Source organism: Oncorhynchus gorbuscha, linkage group LG03 (genome assembly GCF_021184085.1).
Source record: "Oncorhynchus gorbuscha isolate QuinsamMale2020 ecotype Even-year linkage group LG03, OgorEven_v1.0, whole genome shotgun sequence".
Taxonomy (NCBI): Eukaryota; Metazoa; Chordata; class Actinopteri; order Salmoniformes; family Salmonidae; genus Oncorhynchus; species Oncorhynchus gorbuscha.
Genome location: NC_060175.1, coordinates 60,399,907 through 60,422,500, shown reverse-complemented (window position 1 = coordinate 60,422,500; position 22,594 = coordinate 60,399,907). Strand labels below are relative to the sequence as shown.

At 42.5% G+C, this 22,594-nt stretch overlaps 1 protein-coding gene across 1 annotated transcript in view; it reads left to right on the top strand.

Moving 5' to 3' along the window:
• LOC124031648 (plexin-D1-like) overlaps positions 1-22,594 on the top strand; it is a 128,575-nt gene that overhangs the window by 18,543 nt on the left and 87,438 nt on the right. The window contains exons 5-7 of the mRNA XM_046343145.1: positions 5,005-5,134; positions 6,221-6,398; positions 6,510-6,618. Coding sequence (XP_046199101.1) covers positions 5,005-5,134; positions 6,221-6,398; positions 6,510-6,618 — 417 coding nt within the window. The remainder of the gene's footprint in view (positions 1-5,004; positions 5,135-6,220; positions 6,399-6,509; positions 6,619-22,594) is intronic.

The window sequence follows — 22,594 nt, the reverse complement described above, 5'->3', positions numbered from 1 at the left end:
TGAGCTGTTTCCTTCCACTCCGGCATCTGAGTTAGGAAGTACGCCTGTATCTTTGTAGTGACTGGGTTTATTGATACACCATCCAAAGTGTAATTAATTAATTTCACCATGCTGAAAGGGATATTAATGTCAGATTTTTCTTTTTTTTTACACATCTACCAATAAGTGTCCGTTTTAATGACCTTATGGGGTATTGTGTGTAGGCCAGTGGAAAAAGTATTATCCATTTTAAATTCAGGCTTTAACAACAACAAGTCAAGGGGTGTGAATCCTTTCTGAACATGGTACATTTGCTTACAACTCTTGTAAGCAAAGAAATCTAAACAGATCATCAAAATGGCTCATTTTTCAATACTCGAAGCACATTCTCAATTGACTGAGTACAACAAACAAATTCACTTGTTCACTGCACCAAATCGCTCTTTCAATTTGGATACATATTCAATCTAAGTATATGCTTTTAAAAATGCACTATTCACTTTACTTTTGATATGATTTTCTTGTCATTTGTCAATACAATTAACTATCACTTAATCTGCTCAAAACTGATAACTACAAATTATTAGGAACACCTTGTCTTTCCATGACATGACCAGGTGAATCCAAGGGTGGAAGCTATGTTCCCTTATTGATGTCACCTATTACATACATTTCAATCAGTGTAGATGAAGGGGAGGAGACATGTTAAGTGCCTTTGAACAGAGTATGGTAGTAGGTGCCAGGCGCAGCAGTTTGAGTGTCAAGAAAAACTGCTGGGTTTTTGACACTCAACAGTATCCCGTTTGTAAAAGAATGGTCCAGCACCCAAAGGACATCCAGACAACTTGACACAATTGTGGGAAGCATTGGAGTCAACATGGGCCAGCATCCCTTTCAACACCTTGTAGTCCATGCTCTGTCGAATTGAAGCTGTTCTGAGGGCAAAAGGGGGTGCAACTCAATATTAGGAAGGTGTATTTCTAGATGAAACAATGATTAAGTTTGGTGAAAAAGTGACTGTATGATTTTTATGTGTTGTACTTATTCTATTGAACATGTGCTTAGAGGTTTGAAACAACTACCTTTTTGATGATCTGTTTTGAATTTTGTACTATGAATTGTGAAATTTGACCACATACTTGTGAAATTGCACTAAAGCTATACAAAAACTGTAAGGAGTTGCATGTTACCATTTAAAACATGCCTGCTTTAGCAAAGTAGTTGACAGGTGATGACAGGCTGCTGTTGTGGGTGTGGATGTATTTGAGAGAGAGCTGTTTTTGTATCTACTTATGTACACCATGACCACTGTGAGTGTGGTAGAGTTGACAGAGAAGGTGTGAATGGATTTTTAGAAACAATTTCAAAACAGTGAGAACTTTTCCTGAGCAGCCCCTGGAGTAAACATTTAGGCTCTATTTTCGACTGCCGTTAAAGCTGCGTGTAACGATGGTCTTCCTCTTCCGATGAGGAATAAGATGGATCGGACCAATGCGCAGGGTGGTAAGTGTTCATGTTATATTTATTAGAACAGAAACACAAAACAAAATAACAAAGAGAGTGAAATGAAAACGAAACAGTAATGTAAGGTACAGCAACACAAAACAGAAAACAACTACCCACAAATCATTTTGGGAAAACAGGCTGCCTAAGTATGGTTCTCAATCAGAGACAACGATTGACAGCTGCCTCTGATTGGGAACCATACCAGGCCAAACACAGAAATACAAAACCTAGAATACACAACATAGAATGCCCACCCCAACTCACGCCCTGGCCAAACTAAATCAGAGACATAAAAAAGGAACTAAGGTCAGGACGTGACACTGCGTTAGTATCAAACGCACATTAGTTTGCAAGGTTCATGTAAAAACTGACGCCCTGGCATTTGGTTTGGCCTTTCACCTGTCTTTTATCAGCTTATTTGCACTCAGATGGGCAGGGTGGAAATATGTGAGGTGTGTCCTTAAAAAATATGATGCAAAGTGTTAATTTCAGGCAGTGCTGATAGGAATATTTAAGACCAACCAAAAGATGGTTTTAACGGTAATGCAGTTGGTTATGGCATTAATCTTAACAGCGAAAACGCAGCCTATCCAGCCGTGATGCACACTGCCCATATGCGCATGGAACAAGAGTAGGCAAGAAACATAAAAAATATATATATATTTTGTCCCATTTCTATTTATTTGATCAGAAACCAAGCATAGCCTCCCCTCCTCTCAATTAAGGCTCTTTTTTTGTCTGTGTGGAGGGTTTAGCTCTTGAGACTGCTTGGAAATACATCTTATTCACCAAAGCTTTATTAAAATATCAAGTGAGAGAGGAGTAAAATAGTGAGCTGACATTCCTTTTTTATCTATGTATTGTAGACAAGTCTACATTATTTTAACCATACCCATCATGAAACGAGAGATGAGAACCTATGTGAATACTGGTGAACCTCGTATTTAGAAGTGATCTGTAACCTGTAAAAAGAGCTTGTTTTCTGTTTCATATGTTCAAAATCCAATCCCTCCCTCAGGCCTACTATAACGAAGGCTGGTTCAACAGCAACGCCTGCCATTTATCCTGGTGGTTTTATGATATCAGTACATTTATATGTATTTATTGTTGTTGTCGTTGGATGGTGACAACATCCGTGGCGCGCTTGCAATGCAACTTCTGGAGGTTTGTGAATTGCGATCTGATCTGTAAAATGTTTTTCCGAATATGTTCATAAAACATGGGCCTATTTGGGACCAGTATAACAGGGAGTGGACATCCTCCCTTTCTATTTATATTGGATCTTGGTGCATACTGTGAAACATTTGGATGTGTGTAAAACCCTCCGTAGTCTCCATTGTTTAATATCATATGCCCATGGGGGTAAAATACGATGCCTGTAAATGTGACATAGCCTATTGAAAACAAGTTGCTGTTTTGTTTAGAATTTGATTGGAATTATTCATTCTCTTTTTAGGCCTTATCAATCTTACTGACAATATTTGGCATGTCCATGCTCAGCCATAATGCAATTTACAGTAAGCCTAGCCCCTAAATCTGTGTGATTGCTATTGATGCCACAAATTTACTTTGAACACAACACAAGGTGGACTGAAAATGGGTTCAAATTGACGTATTTATCAAATATAGGTCTATATTTTGTTATTTATTTTCTGTAAACCATTTAACAAGCTGTAACGGTCTAACATTGGAATTGGAGTTGATTCCAAGGCAGTACATAAAAACGTAAATACACAACTTGAAGCAGCCACATATTTTGCCATGGAGCACGTTCTGATTGGCCAGTGAGGGGCCAAGGCTTGACACACCCACAACTTGGTTATTCATCAACACCCAGCCCTTTCCCACCAATGCCAGCAAGTGCATCGATCATTTTGTAAGTGATAATAGCAAAAGTATTTCTGGCACACCCCTGAACCTGCACGTAGACTTACCATTGCAGGTAAGGTTTGTTCAAATAGAACCCGTACTCTTTAGAAAGGGAAGTAAGAAAAGTCCATTCTGATGCCATACTGGGTTAGACAGAGGTGAATGACTCACTGGTCACTGAGTTACTGTCTGACTTTCCTGCTCAGCATCATTGGCTTGTCTCTCTGTGTGTGTGTGTTTAAATATTGTTTATGTGTGTTTGTTAGTTTCTTTAGGCTTCAATGTGTGCTGTTCTTTTGTTTTAGGTGTTTGTGTGTTCCAGAGAGGCTATTAAGTTTGTCGAGACTGCTTGTGTTTTATGTGTTTGAGGTTGTTGCGTGTGTGTGTTTGTGTGTGTAGGGATTTTTGTGGGATTGCAGAGCCATTCTATTCTATTCTTAGAAGAGTAGCTGACCTCATGGTCCTTCCTGGTCCCTTAGCGCCAGTAGGACTAAAATCTGGACATTCACGCACCCACGCAGCGATACACACATACACACAGATGCACATTTAAATGCATACACACATCCACTCATTCGCTCACACACCCATTTTAGAACAGACTTGTTAAAGTGTCAAAGGAAAGTATGGGTGCCAAAGTCATTACATGGTGATTCTAACTTCTAACTGCTGTTCTACTGCTGGTGGCGCCTCCAGACTAGTTAATCTATAGTTTAAGATCATTGTGTCCTTGTTTTATATTGCGCTGCAGGAGTACTAGCTGTGCTCTGTGCTTAGGGACTTGTGAAGTTTATTAGTCAAACAGTAGTCATAATATGAGCCCACCCTGCTTGATAAGCTCCCACTTTCTCACAGTCACACACACACACACACATGCACGCACGCACACACGCACGCACGCACGCACGCACGCACGCACGCACGCACGCACGCACGCACACACACACACACACACACACACACACACACACACACACACACACACACACACACACACACACACACACACACACACACACACACACACATGAATGACATGGCCTGGTAGCTCCTTAATTGAATTAAATGGCCTCTGATCCTGATGCCGGAGGGTTTAGGTTGTGATGGGAACATGTTTGACACCAAGTCAAACAGTGTGTTGTGTGTGTTGACCTGACTGACTGACAACCCAGACCTCTCATGTGACACAATGAGATGAGTCTGATACGCAACTCTATGGGAAACCAACCAGCCCGCTAAACGCTGCATTGAGATTTAATGAGGGCAGAAATCAAAATATGTCCGCTCTCTGCAATGAGAGGAGAGCAGATGTAGTGGAAACACTGAGTAAACAGAGTTTGCAATGTGGAGCTCTGTTGCTACTAGGTCCATAGAGGAAGCTGGGAGCTCATTTAAGAAGCTCTGCTAGACAGTAGTTTGGCTATGAATAACTTTCATGGTGTGTTTTCCCACTGGGCACACACTGGTTGAATCAATGCTGTTTCCACGTAATTTCAACGTGGAATAGATGTTGAATTGACATCTGTACCGAGTGGGAGCTCACTATGAGATATATTATAAGATTATAAACATAAATTACTAGAATAATTGGCTCCAATTTAAACATATTTAATCATGTACACAATGTCTTTATATGTGCCCCTTGTGCAGGTGTTCCATCCAGAGGGAGTGTACCTGGGGGCCTCTGGCGCGCTCCTGGATCGGGATGGGCGAAGGTCCCCAGCAGTGCCCCTCCATGACCCTCACCCCCCCAGAGATCAGCCTGTCCACTGACATCAAGGTACCATACATTACATCATAACTGTTTTTATGTGTCATCAGGTGTATGTAAGTTCAAACATTGTTAAGTGAATCATGTGAAGTGCCAAGTTATTCTCTTAAGAATTGAGTTGTTACGTTTAATATTTCTCAAGTGTGCAGTACCAGTCTAAAGTTTGGACACACCTACTCATTCAAGGGTTTTTCTTTATTTTTTACTGTTTTTAATATTTTACATCAAAACTGTGAAATAACACATGAAATCATGTAGTAACCAAAATAGTTTTAATCAAATCAAAATATATTTTATATTTGAGATTCTTCAAAGTAGCCACCCTTTGCCTTGATGACAGCTTTGCACACTCTTAGCATTCTCAACCAGCTTCACCTGGAATGTTTTTTCAAGGTGGCTACTTTAAAGAATCAAAAATATGAAATATATTTGGATTTGTTTAACACTTTTTTGGTTACTACATGATTCAAAATGTGTTATTTCATAGTTTTGATGTATTAACTATTATTCTACAATGTAGAAAATAGTAAAAATAAAGACAACCCTTGAATAAGTAGGTGTGTCCAAACTTTTGACTGGTACTGTGTGTACAGTAGGTACATTATGAATGTCAGACACAGCATTGTGTGGGGTATGTAGGTCAGGTTGGCTGTGATAGCTCCAGCAGCTGTCCAATCCCAAGTCATCACTCAGGACCACAGGAAGCTGGGCCCACTGCCGTCTCCCCAAATAGGAAGCAGCAAGCAGGAAAGAGGAAGTCAGCGCCACAGCCAGGAAATGATCAATTCCAGACAATAGAGTGTAAAGTGTAGCATGTTACCATATGTCACTGGCCTCTCCAACTACTATATCTACAGCTATGTCATCTTCCTCTCCGTCTGTCGCTCTCACTCTTCACCCCCCCTTGTCTCCCCCTCTTCCTCCCCCTCTGTTTTTCTCCCACATATTAAAATGAGATCAGTGAGATTGACAGACAACGAAGTGTGATGTTTGGATGCAAGTTTGCTATGCCATCTGTCTTTTGGAGACATGAAGATTTTCTCTTTCCCTCTCTCTACTTTCCTGCATCCCCTAACCATTCTTTCTTTCCACCAGGATGTGGGGATTCTGATAAACGGCAGTGTCCCTGATCTGGTTGGTTCGCGGGTGGAATGTGACTATGGATTGGGTGTTGCCACGGCAGCCACGGTGCACCTGGACTATGGCCCAGCCCAGATTCAGACCTGCCCCCTACTACCTCGGGAGAGGTACCCCAACATCCCCCCTGGCAGAGGTAAGGGTTACTTATACTACTGGTAGAACACTAGTTTGATTTCATCCTGTTTCATCACTGCTGATCTTGACATATGCTGAGACATTTCCATGTTATATGTTGTTGTGCCAGATCACTTGACTGTTCCCGTGGCGATAAAGGTGAACGGCACATCCGTGGTTTCCGGGAGCTTCGTCATCTATGATTGCGAGAGGACAGGAGCAATACACACGAAAACTGCGTGAGTGTTTTCAAGTCATCTAGGGTTTCTTTTACATTCGTTTATCCATCTTATAGTTTTAACCACTAACACAATTTCCAGATCTTCCTAAGTTAAACCCAGTTACAAGACACACACACGCTGACACACACTTCCAATCTGCACTGTCTCTGTTTACCCCGGATCCACAAATCTACCTCAAATGTAGCCTAAATAGCAGGTTCATAACTGTGAAATTTGAGACACGCAATCAGCCCCGTCCCTGAGCAGAGTTCTTTGCCAAGTCACTTGCATCACTCAAATGTCGGCCAAATGTCATCTATAGTCTCACTGGAATTCTCTCACCACACATGCAGGGTAGGGGTGGCAGGGTAGCCTAGTGGTTAGAGCGTTGGACTAGTGACTGGAAGGTTGCAAGTTCAAATCCCCGAGCTGACAAGGTACAAATCTGTCGTTCTGCCCCTGAACAGGCAGTTAACCCACTGTTCCTAGGCCGTCACTTGCCTAGTTAAATAAAGGTAAAATAAATCAAATGCAGCTCAAGGTTGGAAGGGTGGCAGACAGGGGTGTATACACCCCAAAAATCTGAGGGGGCACAAAGTCTGTGATGATGGGTGGGGGGTGGTCCTATGACTGTCTGTAAATTGGAGAATTTTGCATTTTTCAAAGACTTTTCCTGCAATGTAGAGCCCTAATCATTATGATTAATCCTATGTAAAAATTGTGTCTATTGTTCTGCATATCTAAGCATACCTCTTGAGCTGCCTGTATCCTCCTGACTTGTGTTAAAGAAAGAAGTATGCTTCTCTGCATGTCTATTAAAATCTGGATAAAAGATTTCAAAGAATGGGAGTCTTATTCAGTATATGTAGTTATTGCTTACCTGCTAAGATAGTTAGACAAGCTAGCTACACTAACTTGATTGATAGCCTGAAATGGCTTCTAGGTAGCTAGTTATGAGGTTGGAAGATTGGGAACCTATCTGGGCTAGCTAAAGCCAACTTCATAATATGTCTAGGTGGCTAGTAGTATTAAAGAGAAACAACAACACAAAATATTATATATACAGTACCAGTCAAAAGTTTGGACACACCTACACATTCCAGAAGTTTTCTTTATTTTTACTATTTTCTACATTGTAGAATAATAGTGAAGACATCAAAACTATGAAATAACACACATGGAATCATTTAGTAACCAAAAAAGTGTGAAACAAATCTAAATATATTTTATATTTGAGATTCTTCAAAGTAGCCACGCTTGGCCTTGATGACAGCTTTGCACACTTGGAATTCTCTTAACCAGCTTAATTTTTAAATTTGATATTTATTTAACCTTTATTTAACTAGGCAAGTCAGTTAAGAACAAATTCTTATTTACAATGACAGCCAACCAAAAGGCAAAATGCCTCCTGCGGGGATGGGGGCCTGGGATAAAAAATAAATACAAATTAAATTAAAAAAATATATATATTAATAAAATTAAAATGAAAAAGGTAAAGAAAATGTATAAATAAATAAATAAATGCAATATAAATATAGGACAAAACACACATCACAACAAGAGAGACAACACAACACTACATAAGGAGAGACCTATAAGACAACAACATAGCAAGGCAGCAACACATGAGAACGCAGCATTGTAGCAACACAACATAACAACAATATGGTAGCAATACAACATGGTAGCAGCACAAAAGAAGGTACAAATATTATTGGGCACAGTCAACAACACAAAGGTCAAGAAGGTAGAGACAACAATACTCGCACCAAGCATCCACAACTGTCAGTAAAGAGTATCCATGATTTAGTCTTTGAAGACATTGAGATAAAACTGTCCAGTCTGAGTGTTTGTTGCAGCTCGTTCCAGTCGCTAGCTGCAGCAAACTGAAAAGAGCAGCGACCCAGGGATGTGTGTTCTTTGGGGACCTTTAACAGAATGTGACTGGCAGAACGGGTGTTGTAAGTGGAGGATGAGGGCTGCAGTAGATATCTCAGATAGGGGGGAGTGAGGCCTAAGAGGGTTTTATAAATAAGCATCAACCAGTGGGTCTTGTGACGGGTATACAGATATGACCAGTTTAAAGGGGCATAGAGTGCAGTGATGTGTCCTAGAAGGCGCATTGGTGGCAAATCTGATGGCCGAATGGTAAAGAACATCCCAAAAGGTATGACTCCAAACACCCAGAAAAGGCTACTCTCCTCGATGTTATCCTCACAAATAATCCTGATAGGTATATCAGTCTGTTCCCTCTCTGCTGGTCTAACCCCAAGAAGTTCTGGAAAACAGTTCAAGACCTGGAGAATAAACCCTCCTCCTCATAGCTGCCCATGTCCCATGATGTGGTTGATACTGACAAGAAGCACATGGCTGAGCTCTTTAATCGATAAGAGCGTCTGCTAAATGACTTAAATGTAAATGTAATCACCACTTTTTTAAGTCAGGATTCCTATTTGGCTCAGCCATGCCTCCTTGCTCATCCAACATTTCCTCATCTCCCACCCCTTCTAATGCGACTCTCCCTGATGCTTCTCCCTTTTTCCCCCTGCCCCAATACAAAGTTTCTCCCTGCAGGCAGTAAGTATTCAGAACCTTTGCTTTGAGACTCGAAGTTTAGCTCAGGTGCATCCTGTTTCCATTGATCATCCTTGACATGTTTCCACAACTTAATTCAATTGATTGGATATGATTTGGAAAGGTACACACCTGTCTCTATAAGGTACCACATTTGACAGTGCAAGTCAGAGCAAAAACCAAGCCATGAGGTTGAAGGAATTGTCCGTAGAGTCCCGAGACACGATTGTGTCCAGGCACAGATTTGGGGAAGGGTACCAAAAATGTCTGCAGCAGTGAAGGTCCTCAAGAACACAGTGGCCTCATCATTCTTAAATGGAAGAAGTTAATAACCACCAAGACTCTTCCTAGAGCTGGCCGCCCAGCCAAACTGAGCAATCGGGGGAGAAGGGCCTTAGTCAGGGAGGTGACCAAGAACCCAATGGTCACTCTGACAGAGTTCTAGATTTTCCTCTGTGGAGATGAGAGAAACTTCCAGAAGGACAACCATCTATGCAGAACTCCACCAATCAGGCCTTTATGATGGAATGGCCAGACAGAAGCCACTCCTCAGTAAAAGCACATGACAGCCCGCTTGGAGTTTGCCAAAACGCACCTAAAGGCTCTCAGACCATGAAAAACGAGATTCTCTGGTCTGATGAAACCAAGCTTGAACTCTTTGGCCTGAATGCCAAGCATCACATCTGAAGTAAACCTGGCACCATCCCTATGGTGAAGCACAGTGGTGGCAGCATCATGCTGTGGGGATGTTTTTCAGCTGCAGGGACTGAGAAACTATTAAGGATTGAGGGAAAGATCAACGGAGCAAAGATCCTTGATGTAAACCTGCTCCAGAGCGCTCAGGACCTCAGACTGGGGCAAAGGTTCACCTTCCAACAGGTCAATGACCCTAAGCACACAGCCTAGACAACGCAGGAGTAGCTTTGGGACAAATCTCTGAATGTCCTCGAGTAATCGCAGCCAAACTTGAACTCGATCGAACATGTCTGGAGAGAACTTAAAATAGCTGTGCAGCGACGCTCCCCATCTAACCTGACAGAGCTTGAGATGATCTGCAGAGAAGAATGGGAGAAACTCCCCAAATACAGGTGTACCAAGCTTGTAGTGTCATACCCTAGAAAACTTGAAGCTCTAATCTCTGCCAAAGGTGCTTGAACAAAGTACTTTTTATTTTATTTTTATTTTTTTATTTCACCTTTATTTAACCAGGTAGGCTAGTTGAGAACAAGTTCTCATTTGCAACTGCGACCTGGCCAAGATAAAGCATAGCAGTGTGAACAGACAACACAGAGTTACACATGGAGTAAACAATTAACAAGTCAATAACACAGTAGAAAAAAAGGGGAGTCTATATACAATGTGTGCAAAAGGCATGAGGAGGTAGGCGAATAATACAATTTTGCAGATTAACACTGGAGTGATAAATGATCATTACATTACATTACATTTAAGTCATTTAGCAGACGCTCTTATCCAGAGCGACTTACAAATTGGTGCATTCACCTTATGATCAGATGGTCATGTACAGGTAGAGATATTGGTGTGCAAAAGAGCAGAAAAGTAAATAAATAAACAGTGTGGGGATGAGGTAGGTGAAAATGGGTGGGCGATTTACCAATAGACTATGTACAGCTGCACCGATCGGTTATCTGCTCAGAAAGCTGATGTTTGAAGTTGGTGAGGGAGATGAAAGTCTCCAACTTCAGCAATTTTTGCAATTCGTTCCAGTCACAGGCAGCAGAGTACTGGAACCAAAGGCGGCCAAATGAGGTGTTGGCTTTAGGGATGATCAGTGAGATACACCTGCAGGAGTGCGTGCTACGGATGGGTGTTGCCATCGTGACCAGTGAACTGAGATAAGGCGGAGCTTTACCTAGCATGGACTTGTAGATGACCTGGAGCCAGTGGGTCTGGCGACGAATATGTAGCGAGGGCCAGCCGACTAGAGCATACAAGTCGCAGTGGTGGGTGGTATAAGGTGCTTTAGTGACAAAACGGATGGCACTGTGATAAACTGCATCCAGTTTGCTGAGTAGAGTGTTGGAAGCAATTTTGTAGATGACATCGCCGAAGTCGAGGATCGGTAGGATAGTCAGTTTTACTAGGGTAAGCTTGGCGGCGTGAGCGATGGAGGCTTTGTTGCGGAATAGAAAGCCGACACTTGATTTGATTTTCGATTGGAGATGTTTGATATGAGTCTGGAAGGAGAGTTTGCAGTCTAGCCAGACACCTAGGTACTTATAGATGTCCACATATTCAAGGTCGGAACCATCCAGGGTGGTGATGCTAGTCGGGCATGCGGGTGCAGGCAGCGATCGGTTGAAAAGCATGCATGGTTTTACTAGCGTTTAAGAGCAGTTGGAGGCCACGGAAGGAGTGTTGTAATGGCATTGAAGCTCGTTTGGAGGTTAGATAGCACAGTGTCCAATGACGGGCCGAAAGTATATAGAATGGTGTCATCTGCGTAGAGGTGGATCAGGGAATCGCCCGCAGCAAGAGCAACATCATTGATATATACAGAGAAAAGAGTCGGCCCGAGAATTGAACCCTGTGGCACCCCCATAGAGACTGCCAGAGGACCGGACAGCATGCCCTCCAATTTGACACACTGAACTCTGTCTGCAAAGTAATTGGTGAACCAGGCAAGGCAGTCATCCGAAAAACCGAGGCTACTGAGTCTGCCGATAAGAATATGGTGATTGACAGAGTCAAAGGCCTTGGCAAGGTCGATGAAGACGGCTGCACAGTACTGTCTTTTATCGATGGCGGTTATGATATCGTTTAGTAGCTTGAGTGTGGCTGAGGTGCACCCGTGACCGGCTCGGAAACCAGATTGCACAGCGGAGAAGGTACGGTGAGATTCGAGATGGTCGGTGACCTGTTTGTTGACTTGGCTTTCGAAGACCTTAGATAGGCAGGGCAGGATGGATATAGGTCTGAAACAGTTTGGGTCCAGGGTGTCTCCCCCTTTGAAGAGGGGGATGACTGCGGCAGCTTTCCAATCCTTGGGGATCTCAGACGATATGAAAGAGAGGTTGAACAGGCTGGTAATAGGGGTTGCGACAATGGTGGCGGATAGTTTCAGAAATAGAGGGTCCAGATTGTCAAGCCCAGCTGATTTGTATGGGTCCAGGTTTTGCAGCTCTTTGAGAACATCTGCTATCTGGATTTGGGTAAAGGAGAACCTGGAGAGGCTTGGGCGAGGAGCTGTGGGGGGGGGGCGGAGCTGTTGGCCGAGGTTGGAGTAGCCAGGCGGAAGGCATGGCCAGCCGTTGAGAAATGCTTATTGAAGTTTTCGATAATCATGGATTTATCGGTGGTGACCGTGTTACCTAGCCTCAGTGCAGTGGGCAGCTGGGAGGAGGTGCTCTTGTTCTCCATGGACTTCACAGTGTCCCAGAACTTTGGAGCTACAGGATGCAAACTTCTGCCTGAAGTAGCTGGCCTTAGCTTTCCTGACTGACTGCGTGTATTGGTTCCTGACTTCCCTGAACAGTTGCATATCACGGGGACTATTCGATGCTATTGCAGTCCGCCACAGGATGTTTTTGTGCTGGTCGAGGGCAGTCAGGTCTGGAGTGAACCAAGGGCTGTATCTGTGCTTATCTAAAATGGTGAGGAAGTTACTTTTAAAGAATGACCAGGCATCCTCAACTGACGGGATGAGGTCAATATCCTTCCAGTATACCCGGGCCAGGTCGATTAGAAAGGCCTGCTCGCAGAAGTGTTTTAGGGAGCGTTTGACAGTGATGAGGGGTGGTCGTTTGACCGTAGCGGATACAGGCAATGAGGCAGTGATCGCTGAGATCCTGATTGAAGACAGCAGAGGTGTATTTGGAGGGCAAGTTGGTCAGGATAATATCTATTAGGGTGCCCATGTTTACGGATTTAGGGTTGTACCTGGTGGGTTCCTTGATGATTTGTGTGAGATTGAGGGCATCTAGCTTAGATTGTAGGACTGCCGGGGTGTTAAGCATATCCCAGTTTAGGTCACCTAACAGAACAAACTCTGAAGCTAGATGGGGGGCGATCAATTCACAAATGGTGTCCAGGGCACAGCTGGGAGCTGAGGCGGGTCGGTAAGCAGGCGGCAACAGTGAGAGACTTATTTCTGGAGAGAGTAATTTTCAAAATTAGTAGTTCGAACTGTTTGGGTATGGACCTGGAAAGTATGACATTACTTTGCAGGCTATCTCTGCAATAGACTGCAACTCCTCCCCCTTTGGCAGTTCTATCTTGACGGAAGATGTTATTGTTGGGTATGGAAATCTATGAATTCTTGGTGGCCTTCCTGAGCCAGGATTCAGACACGGCAAGGACATCAGGGTTAGCAGAGTGTGCTAAAGCAGTGAGTAAAACAAACTTAGGGAGGAGGCTTCTGATGTTGACATGCATGAAACCAAGGCTTTTTCGATCACAGAAGTCAACAAATGAGGGTGCCTGGGGACATGCAGGGCCTGGGTTTACCTCCACATCACCCGCGGAGCAGAGAAGGAGTAGTATGAGGGTGCGGCTGAAGGCTATCAAAACTGGTCGCCTAGAGCGTTGGGGACAGAGAATAAGAGGAGCAGGTTTCTGGGCATGGTAGAATATATTCAGGGCATAATGCGCAGACAGGGGTATGGTGGGGTGCGGGTACAGCGGAGGTAAGCCCAGGCACTGGGTGATGATGAGAGAGGTTGTATCTCTGGACATGCTGGTTGTAATGGGTGAGGAGTGGAACTAGGGGCTCCATTGTGAACTAAAACAATGATCACTAACCTGAACAACAGTATACAAGGCATATTGATATTTGAGAGAGACCTACAGCGAGGCATACAGTAATCACAGGTGTTGAATTGGGAAAGCTAGCTAAAACAGTAGGTGAGACAGCAACAGCTAGTCAGCTAGCACAACAAACAGCAGGTAAAATGGCGTTGACTAGGCAACGGGGCCGACAGATAAAACAAACAAGCAGAATGGAGTACCGTGATTAATGGACAGTCCAGCATGCATCAGCTATGTAGCCAAGAGATCAGTGTCCAGGGGGCAGCGGTGGATTGGCAGGGAAGCTGGACTGGCGAGTGTTATCCAGGTTTAAAAAACTAACAATGACTAAATAGCTTGTAGCTAGTTAGCTGGTTAGCGTCTGGAGGTTCTTGAGTGTGTTCTAAAAAATTAAAAATAATAGCGATTCCGTATCACAATGGGTGAGGCAGTTTTCCGGAAGGTATAAACAATTGAAAAATCAAAAAGAGATAGAAAGTAAATACGGGTCCAGAGAGTGTTTGGGACGTGGCGATTCAGACGGTTAGCAGGCCTGTGCTAACAAGCTAACAGTTCGTAGGCCCGGGCTAGACAGGGTAGCAGGGGTGTGCTACTGGTGCTCTGGCCGGGCTAGCTTCAAGCTAAGTGGGTGTAAACGCTAGCCAGGGGTAATCATCCGGGGTTGCAGTTTAGCTAGATAGCTAGTTGTGAAGATCCAGCTGAAAAATGTTCCGTTTGCGGTGGGAATCCGGGGATGAAAAATAAATAGGTCCGTTATGCTCTGGTTAGAGTCGCGTTGTTCGAACTGGCGAGAGCTTTCCGGGCTAAAGGTTAGCTGATGACTGGTTAGCTGAAGATTGCTAGCATAGCTGGTGGATTAGCTAGCTTCAGTTGAGGGGTTTCGGTTCCGAAGTAAATATAAATACTTTAGGGTGAGGCGGGTTGCAGGAGAGTATTTGGAAGCTTAGGTTTAGCAAAATGTTTTTAAAGAGGTATGCGAAGAAAAATATGTTTAAAAAAACTAAAAAGAAGCGATATATACAGGGGACAGGACGACAGGACGACTTACTGCTACGCCATCTTGGAAATGGCGTAGCACTGAGTAAAGAGTCTGAATAATAATGTAAATGTTTATTTTATTTATTTATTTATTTGCATTTCCAAAAATGTCAGTATGGGGTATTGTGTGTAGATTGATGAAGGATAGAAACAATTTAATACATTTTAGAACAAGGCTGTAATGTAACAATATGTGGAAAAAGTCAAGGGGTCTGAATACTTTTTTTGGGGGTGGGGGTAGAACAGTTTTAATATTGCAGATAGATTGTAGCTTCCATCAATGTAATTGTCTGCATCACTTCCAATCTGCCATATATTTTGGCAAATATATAACTATATGTACATATACAGTTGAAGTCGGAAGTTTACATACACACATTTTTTAAACACTCCACAAATGTCTTGTTGACAAACTATAGTTTTGGCAAGTTGGTTAGGTGCATGACACAAGTCATTTTTCCATATATTTGTCTTGTATATGCTGAATGTTGTTGGTTGGCTATATACAGTGTGTATCATGTTGTTTTATGTGGTCTACAATACTATGTTTTGACTAGCAACCATTGTTTATTTGGGGTAAATAAAGTTTATTGAATTTAATAGCTTTCCCTCTGTACTCAGTGAGGGGAATGATGGTTAAATATTTTTCTATATCTACTTGAATAGTTTAAATTCAACCTGGTTGAAGTCTTGACAAAGTATTACATGTAAAATGTATGTAGTGTGGCAGTAGAAGTAAGTTAATTGGCTAAGCGCTGTGGCTGGTCCTGTTCATGCTTTTCCTGTGGAGAGCTGTGGCTAATGTACAGTATGTGTAATGTGTATAATGTAATGTGTATAATGTATGTGTGCGTACGTATAAATGACAATGTGTATGTTTGTGCATTCAGAGCAGCAAACTGTTGGAACGTGTTCATTCGGTCCACTTGTCAGGTTGGTTTAGAGGTGTGAAAATGGAGTTGTCTGTGTGTATGCAGGTGTATAATAATAATAGATGTAATTTATATAGCACTTTTCATTACACGTTAAATCTCAAAGAAGATATGTACGAAGTTGTATGTGTGTGTGTGTCTGCATGCCCCTGTGTCCTCAGTGAGGTCTGAAGGTGTGAAATATATTGTCGAAGGTGATAATGAGCTAAGTGCCATTCTCACAGGAAGAGTACAGTGCCGCAAACTGAAGACCTGATACTCTTTCCACTTTTAACCACTTCAAGTTGCTTCCTTCAAGGCAAAGTGCTGTCCAAAACGTATGTTCCTGTGTTTTATATACACTGCTCAAAAAAATAAAGGGAACACTTAAACAACACATTGTAACTCCAAGTCAATCACACTTCTGTGAAATCAAACTGTCCACTTAGGAAGCAACACTGATTGACAATACATTTCACATGCTGTTGTGCAAATGGAATAGACAACAGGTGGAAATTATAGGCAATTAGCAAGACACCCCCAATAAAGGAGTGGTTCTGCAGGTGGGGACCACAGACCACTTCTCAGTTCCTATGCTTCCTGGCTGATGTTTTGGTCACTTTTGAATGCTGGCGGTGCTTTCACTCTAGTGGTAGCATGAGACAGAGTCTACACAAGTGGCTCAGGTAGTGCAGCTCATCCAGGATAGTACATCAATGCGAGCTGTGGCAAGAAGGTTTGCTGTGTCTGTCAGCGTAGTGTCCAGAGCATGGAGGCGCTACCAGGAGACAGGCCAGTACATCAGGAGACGTGGAGGAGGCCGTAGGAGGGCAACAACCCAGCAGCAGGACCGCTACCTCCGCCTTTGTTCAAGGAGGAGCAGGAGGAGCACTGCCAGAGCCCTGCAAAATGAACTCCAGCAGGCCACAAATGTGCATGTGTCTGCTCAAACGGTCAGACACAGACTCCATGAGGGTGGTATGAGGTCCCGACGTCCACAGGTGGGGGTTGTGCTTACAGCCCAACACCGTGCAGGACGTTTTTCATTTGCCAGAGAACACCAAGATTGGCAAATTCGCCACTGGCGCCCTGTGCTCTTCACAGATGAAAGCAGGTTCACACTGAGCACATGTGACAGACGTGACAGTCTGGAGACGCCGTGGAGAACGTTCTACTGCCTGCAACATCCTCCAGCATGAACGGTTTGGTGGTGGGTCAGTCATGGTGTGGGGTGGCATTTCTTTGGGGGGCCGCACAGCCCTCCATGTGCTCGCCAGAGGTAGCCTGACTGCCATTAGGTACCGAGATGAGATCCTCAGACCCCTTGTGAGACAATATGCTGGTGTGGTTGGCCCTGGGTTCCTCCTAATGCAAGACAATGCTAGACCTCATGTGGCTGGAGTGTGTCAGCAGTTCCTGCAAGAGGAAGGCATTGATGCTATGGACTGGCCCGCCCGGTCCCCAGACCTGAATCCAATTGAGCACATCTGGGACATCATGTCTCGCTCCATCCACCAACGCCACGTTGCACCACAGACTGTCCAGGAGTTGGCGGATGCTTAAGTCCACGTCTGGGAGGAGATCCCTCAGGAGACCATCCGCCACCTCCTCAGGAACATGCCCAGGCGTTGTAGGGAGGTCATACAGGCACGTGGAGGCCACACACACTACTGAGCCTCATTTTGTCTTGTTTTAAGGACATTACATCAAAGTTGGATCAGCCTGTAGTGTGGTTTTCCACTTTAATTTTGAGTGTGACTCCAGACCTCCAGACCAAATCCAGACCTCCATGGGTTGATAAATTTGATTTCCATTGATCATGTTTGTGTGATTTTGTTGTCAGCACATTCAACTAAAGAAAAAAGTATTTAATAAGAATATTTCATTCATTCAGATCTAGGATGCGTTATTTTAGTGTTCCCTTTATTTTTTTGAGCTTTGTACATTTCCAATCTATGAGGTTGGAATAATACTGTGCAATTGTGAAAAATATGATAATGCCATTTTAGTGTAAGAGCTGATTGAAAAGAACGCATGAAGATTCCGTTTGTTTTGGTGGGATGGAGTTTTGGCCTTCCACGGTGACATCACCATGCAGTAAATTTGTTAATAGACCAATAATAAAGATAGTTTTAAACCTCTCTGCCAATAACAGCACATTTTCAGTTTTCCCCTCCCTACTCAGACCACTCCCACACAGTCCAAGCTAAATTCTTACTTAAGAAATTGCTATTTACTAATAAGCTATTTCTGTTACTTTTTGTTTTCAATTCAAATTGTCAATCACAGTAAGGTACTTAATTGTTACCCAGAAATGATTTGATTCTGATATAAACAATGGCTGAATTGGACCTTTAATAATTGCAGAAAGACAAGTTCGCCTGAGAGAGGCTGTATGTGTAAACTAGAGTTTCACCATCACACTGTAACAGGATACAGGCTTATTTTGTTCTGTGTTTGGAGCGAATCCTGGTTTCTTGGTTCTGTGGGCCTTGCGTCTGTGTTTGTATCCAGAAGAGTGTGTTTGTGTGTTGAGAGTGCGCTCTCACAGCCCACTTGGCACAAACATCAGTTCAACGTCTATTTGTGATTTACATTTGGCTGAGTTTTCAATTAACAACAATTCAATGTGACTTCAACAAAACAATTCACCATGACATTCGATTTTGATTAAAATTGTGTTGAAAAAAAGTCGGTTTGGTGGGAGTTGTGTCGATGAGGTTTCTAGGTGAAGCCCTTTTCACTTTCTTTCACACACTTCCCCCTTTTTCTCTCTTTTTGTCTCCCTCTTTCACTGTCACTCCTGTTTCTTTCACTATGCCTCTGTCTCTCATTCCTCCCTCTGACCATCCCTTTCTCCCCCTTTAAAAATGTACAGATGAAGTCGGAAGATTACATACACCTTAGCCAAATACATTTAAACTCAGATTTTCACAGATCCTGACATTTAATCTTAGTAGATATTCCCTGTTTTAGGTCAGTTTATATCACCACTTTATTTTAAGAATGTAAAATGTCAGAATAATAGAAGAGGGAATGATTTATTTCAGCTTTTATTTATTTCATCACATTCCCAGTGGGTCAGAAGTTTACATACACTCAATTAGTATTTGGTAGCATTACCTTTAAATTGTTTAACTTGGGTCAAACATTTCAGGTAACCTTCCACATGCTTCCCACAATAAGTTGGGTGAATTGTGGCCCATTCCTCCTGACAGAGCTGGTGTAACTGAGTTTGTAGGCCTCCTTGTTCGCACATGCTTTTTCAGCTCTGCCCACAAATTTTCTATGGGATTGAGGTCAGGGCTTTGTGATGGCCACTCCAATACCTTGACTTTGTTGTCCTTAAGCCATTTTACCACAACTTTGGAACTATGCTTGGGGTCATTGTCCATTTGGGAGACCCATTTGCGACCAAGCTTTAACTTCCTGGCTGATGTCTTGAGATGTTGCTTCAATGTATCCACATAATTGTAATTCCTCATGATGCCTTTTATTTTGTGAAGTGCACCAGTCTCAGGTTATGTCAATATAGGACTCATTTTACTATGGATATAGATACTTTTGTACCTGTTTCCTCCAGCATCTTCACAAGGTCCATTGCTGTTGTTTTGGTATTGATTTGCACATTTCTCACCAAAGTACGTTCATCTCTAGGAGACAGAACGCTTCTCCTTCCTGAGTCGTATGACTGCTGCATTGTCCCATGGTGTTTATACTTGCATACTATTGTTTAAACAGATGAATGTGGTACCTTTAGGCGTTTGGAAATTGCTCCCAAGGATGAACCAGACTTGTGGAGGTCTACAATTGTTTTTCTGAGGTCTTGGCTGATTTCTTTTGATTTTCCCATGATGTCAATCATAGAGGCACTGAGTTTGAAGGTAGGCCTTGAAATACATCCACAGGCACACCCCCAATTGACTCAAATGATGTCAATTAGCCTATCAGAAGCTTTTAAAGCCATGACATCGTTTTCTGGAATTTCCCAAGCCGTTTAAAGGCACAGTCAACTTAGTGTATGTAAACTTCTGACCCATTAGAATTGTGATACAGTGAATTATAAGTGAAATAATCTGTCTGTAAACAATTGTTGGAAAGATAACTTGTGTAATGCACAAAACTATAGTTTGTTAACAAGAAATTTGTGGAGTGGTTAAAAAACGAGTTTTAAGGACTACAACCTAAGTGTATGTAAACTTCCGACTTCAAATGTATATTCTCCCCAGGGGCGCAACTTTAGTTTTAGAAGTGCGGGGGGTTCTCCCTCAGAAGTTTGGGGTCATCTAATGCGCATTTACCACATTTCTACTAGGGATGTCCCTGACTAAAAAAATATTGGTCCACGAAGAGTAGTCTTTTTTTTACCAATCGATTGATCAACATTTTAAAACATGTAGTTTTCCTTAGCCTAATATAGACACACCCTATGTGTTTTTATAAAAACAACTATATGTAGGTTTACTGAACTTGTGTGATGCTTTAAGCACGCTGTTTGATTAAATAATGAAGACAATCAACAAATGACAAATTACTCAAGAGGGAGCCAGAGATCAAGATAGCCTAACCAGAAGAAGAAAAAAAAGTTCCCGACCCTCCTTCTCCCGCTGCTTCGCAGATTCTACCATTATGTTCCTGAAGTTGCCAGTAATAGGCTACACGCGTCAGCAACCTTTTCCATTTGTAGTGCCAATTTATCTTACCATTTCTACCAATCTGCGTGCCAGTTATGATTTCATATGCACATTTTCATGGAACAGTTTTATTTAACTTATAATAGTTGTTGTATCTCAAAATCATTGTCTGTGGTTAATCTACATTCTATATCTAAATGAAAATAATACAAATCTAAACTTCTATTGCCTTTGCCAACTATGTAATAATAATCTACATAAAGCCAACACATAAAAGCATTGCAGCCTGCAGGTATAAAATATCCTAATAACAATAAAAATCTGATAAATATTATTGGCTATTCAGGGCCTGTCTAAAACATTTTATAAAACTATCAACTGGGTCTACCCAAAACTCACACTAGAAAACTTTAAACATTGTATAAAACATTTTGGGCAGTCAGAGTTTCCCGCGCCAGTGAGCTCGGGACAGACACAGCTGTAGGCTACTTGTGCAAGGCTTAAGAAGTAATTCAGGTATTTTATGACGTTTCCAGTGGATCAGAGCATTACTTTTTCCCTTTAATGCCGAATAGTCTCTCAAGGGAGAGAGCTGGAAATATTGTTCAAGTACTTTGAGGAACTATTGTCATTCTCAATTGATTCTAAAAATCTGACTTTGTTTACTTCCTGTTTGAGGTAAAGAAAAAATACTTTGAGAAGATGCACAGCTTCTGAGTTAAGACAATCAGAAATACTATCATACATCCCCAAATGAAACATTTATAGGCCTACATTTGCATGCAGGCCAGGTAGCCTAGTCCTACTTCGATATGCGTAATCAGGTTCATGACCTTAATCAACATTGACAGGAGTTCTTTAAGCAAAAGACGATGACTAAATTGACAAAACTCATGAATGGAATGAAATAAACCAAAACAAGTGTAGCATAGATTGTGAGTTCTGCAAAACACATGTCCAAAATTACCATAACCAAACACACATTGCAGATTAGACATTATGGGAATTAACAGTAAATGTAAAATATTGATGGTGATGTATGTAACAGGGAATTGATAGACACAGCAATTTCAAGCAGAATTTAGCATCCTGTAGCACAAACTCAAAAAAGTTCTGGGACACTGTAGTCCATGGAGAATAATAATAATAATATATGCCATTTAGCAGACGCTTTTATCCAAAGCGACTTACAGTCATGTGTGCATACATTCTACGTATGGGTGGTCCCGGGTATTGAACCCACTACCCTGCGTTACAAGCGCCATGCTCTACCAACTGAGCTACAGAAGGACCAGAATAAGAGCACCTCCTCCCAGCTGCCCACTGCACTGAGGCTAGGAAACACTGTCACCACCGATAAATCCACTGTGATTGAGAATTTCAATAAGCTTTTTTTTACCTGGCTACCGCTACCCCGATCAACAGCCCTCCACCCCCCACAGCACCTCACCCAAGCCTCCCCATTTCTCTTTCACCCAAATCCAGATAGCTGATGTTCAGAAAGAGCTGCAAAATCTGGAACCCTACAAATAAACTGGGCTAGACAATCTGGATCCTCTCTTTCTAAAATGATCTGCCGAAATTGTTGCAACCCTGTTCAACCTCTCTTTCATATCATCTGAGATTCCCAAAGATTGGAAAGATGCCGCGGTCATCCCCTCTTCAAAGGGGGAGACACTCTAGACCCAAACTGCAACAGACCTATATCTATCCTAACCTGCCTTTCTAAGGTCTTCGAAAGCCAAATTAACAAAGATGACCGACCATTTCGAATCTCCCCGTATCTTCTCCGCTATGCAATTTGGTTTCAGAGCTGGTCATGGGTGCACCTCAGCCATGCTCAAGATCCTAAACGATATCATAACCGCCATCGATAAGAGACATTACTGTGCAGAAGTAATCACCATATTATTATCGATATCCTTGGTTTCACAAATGATTGCTCGCCTGGTTCACCAACTACTTCTCTGATAGAGTTCAGTGTGTCAAATCGGAGGGCCTGTTGTCCGGACCTCTGGCTGTCTCTATGGGGGTGCCACAGGGTTCAATTCTCGGGCCGACTCTCTTCTT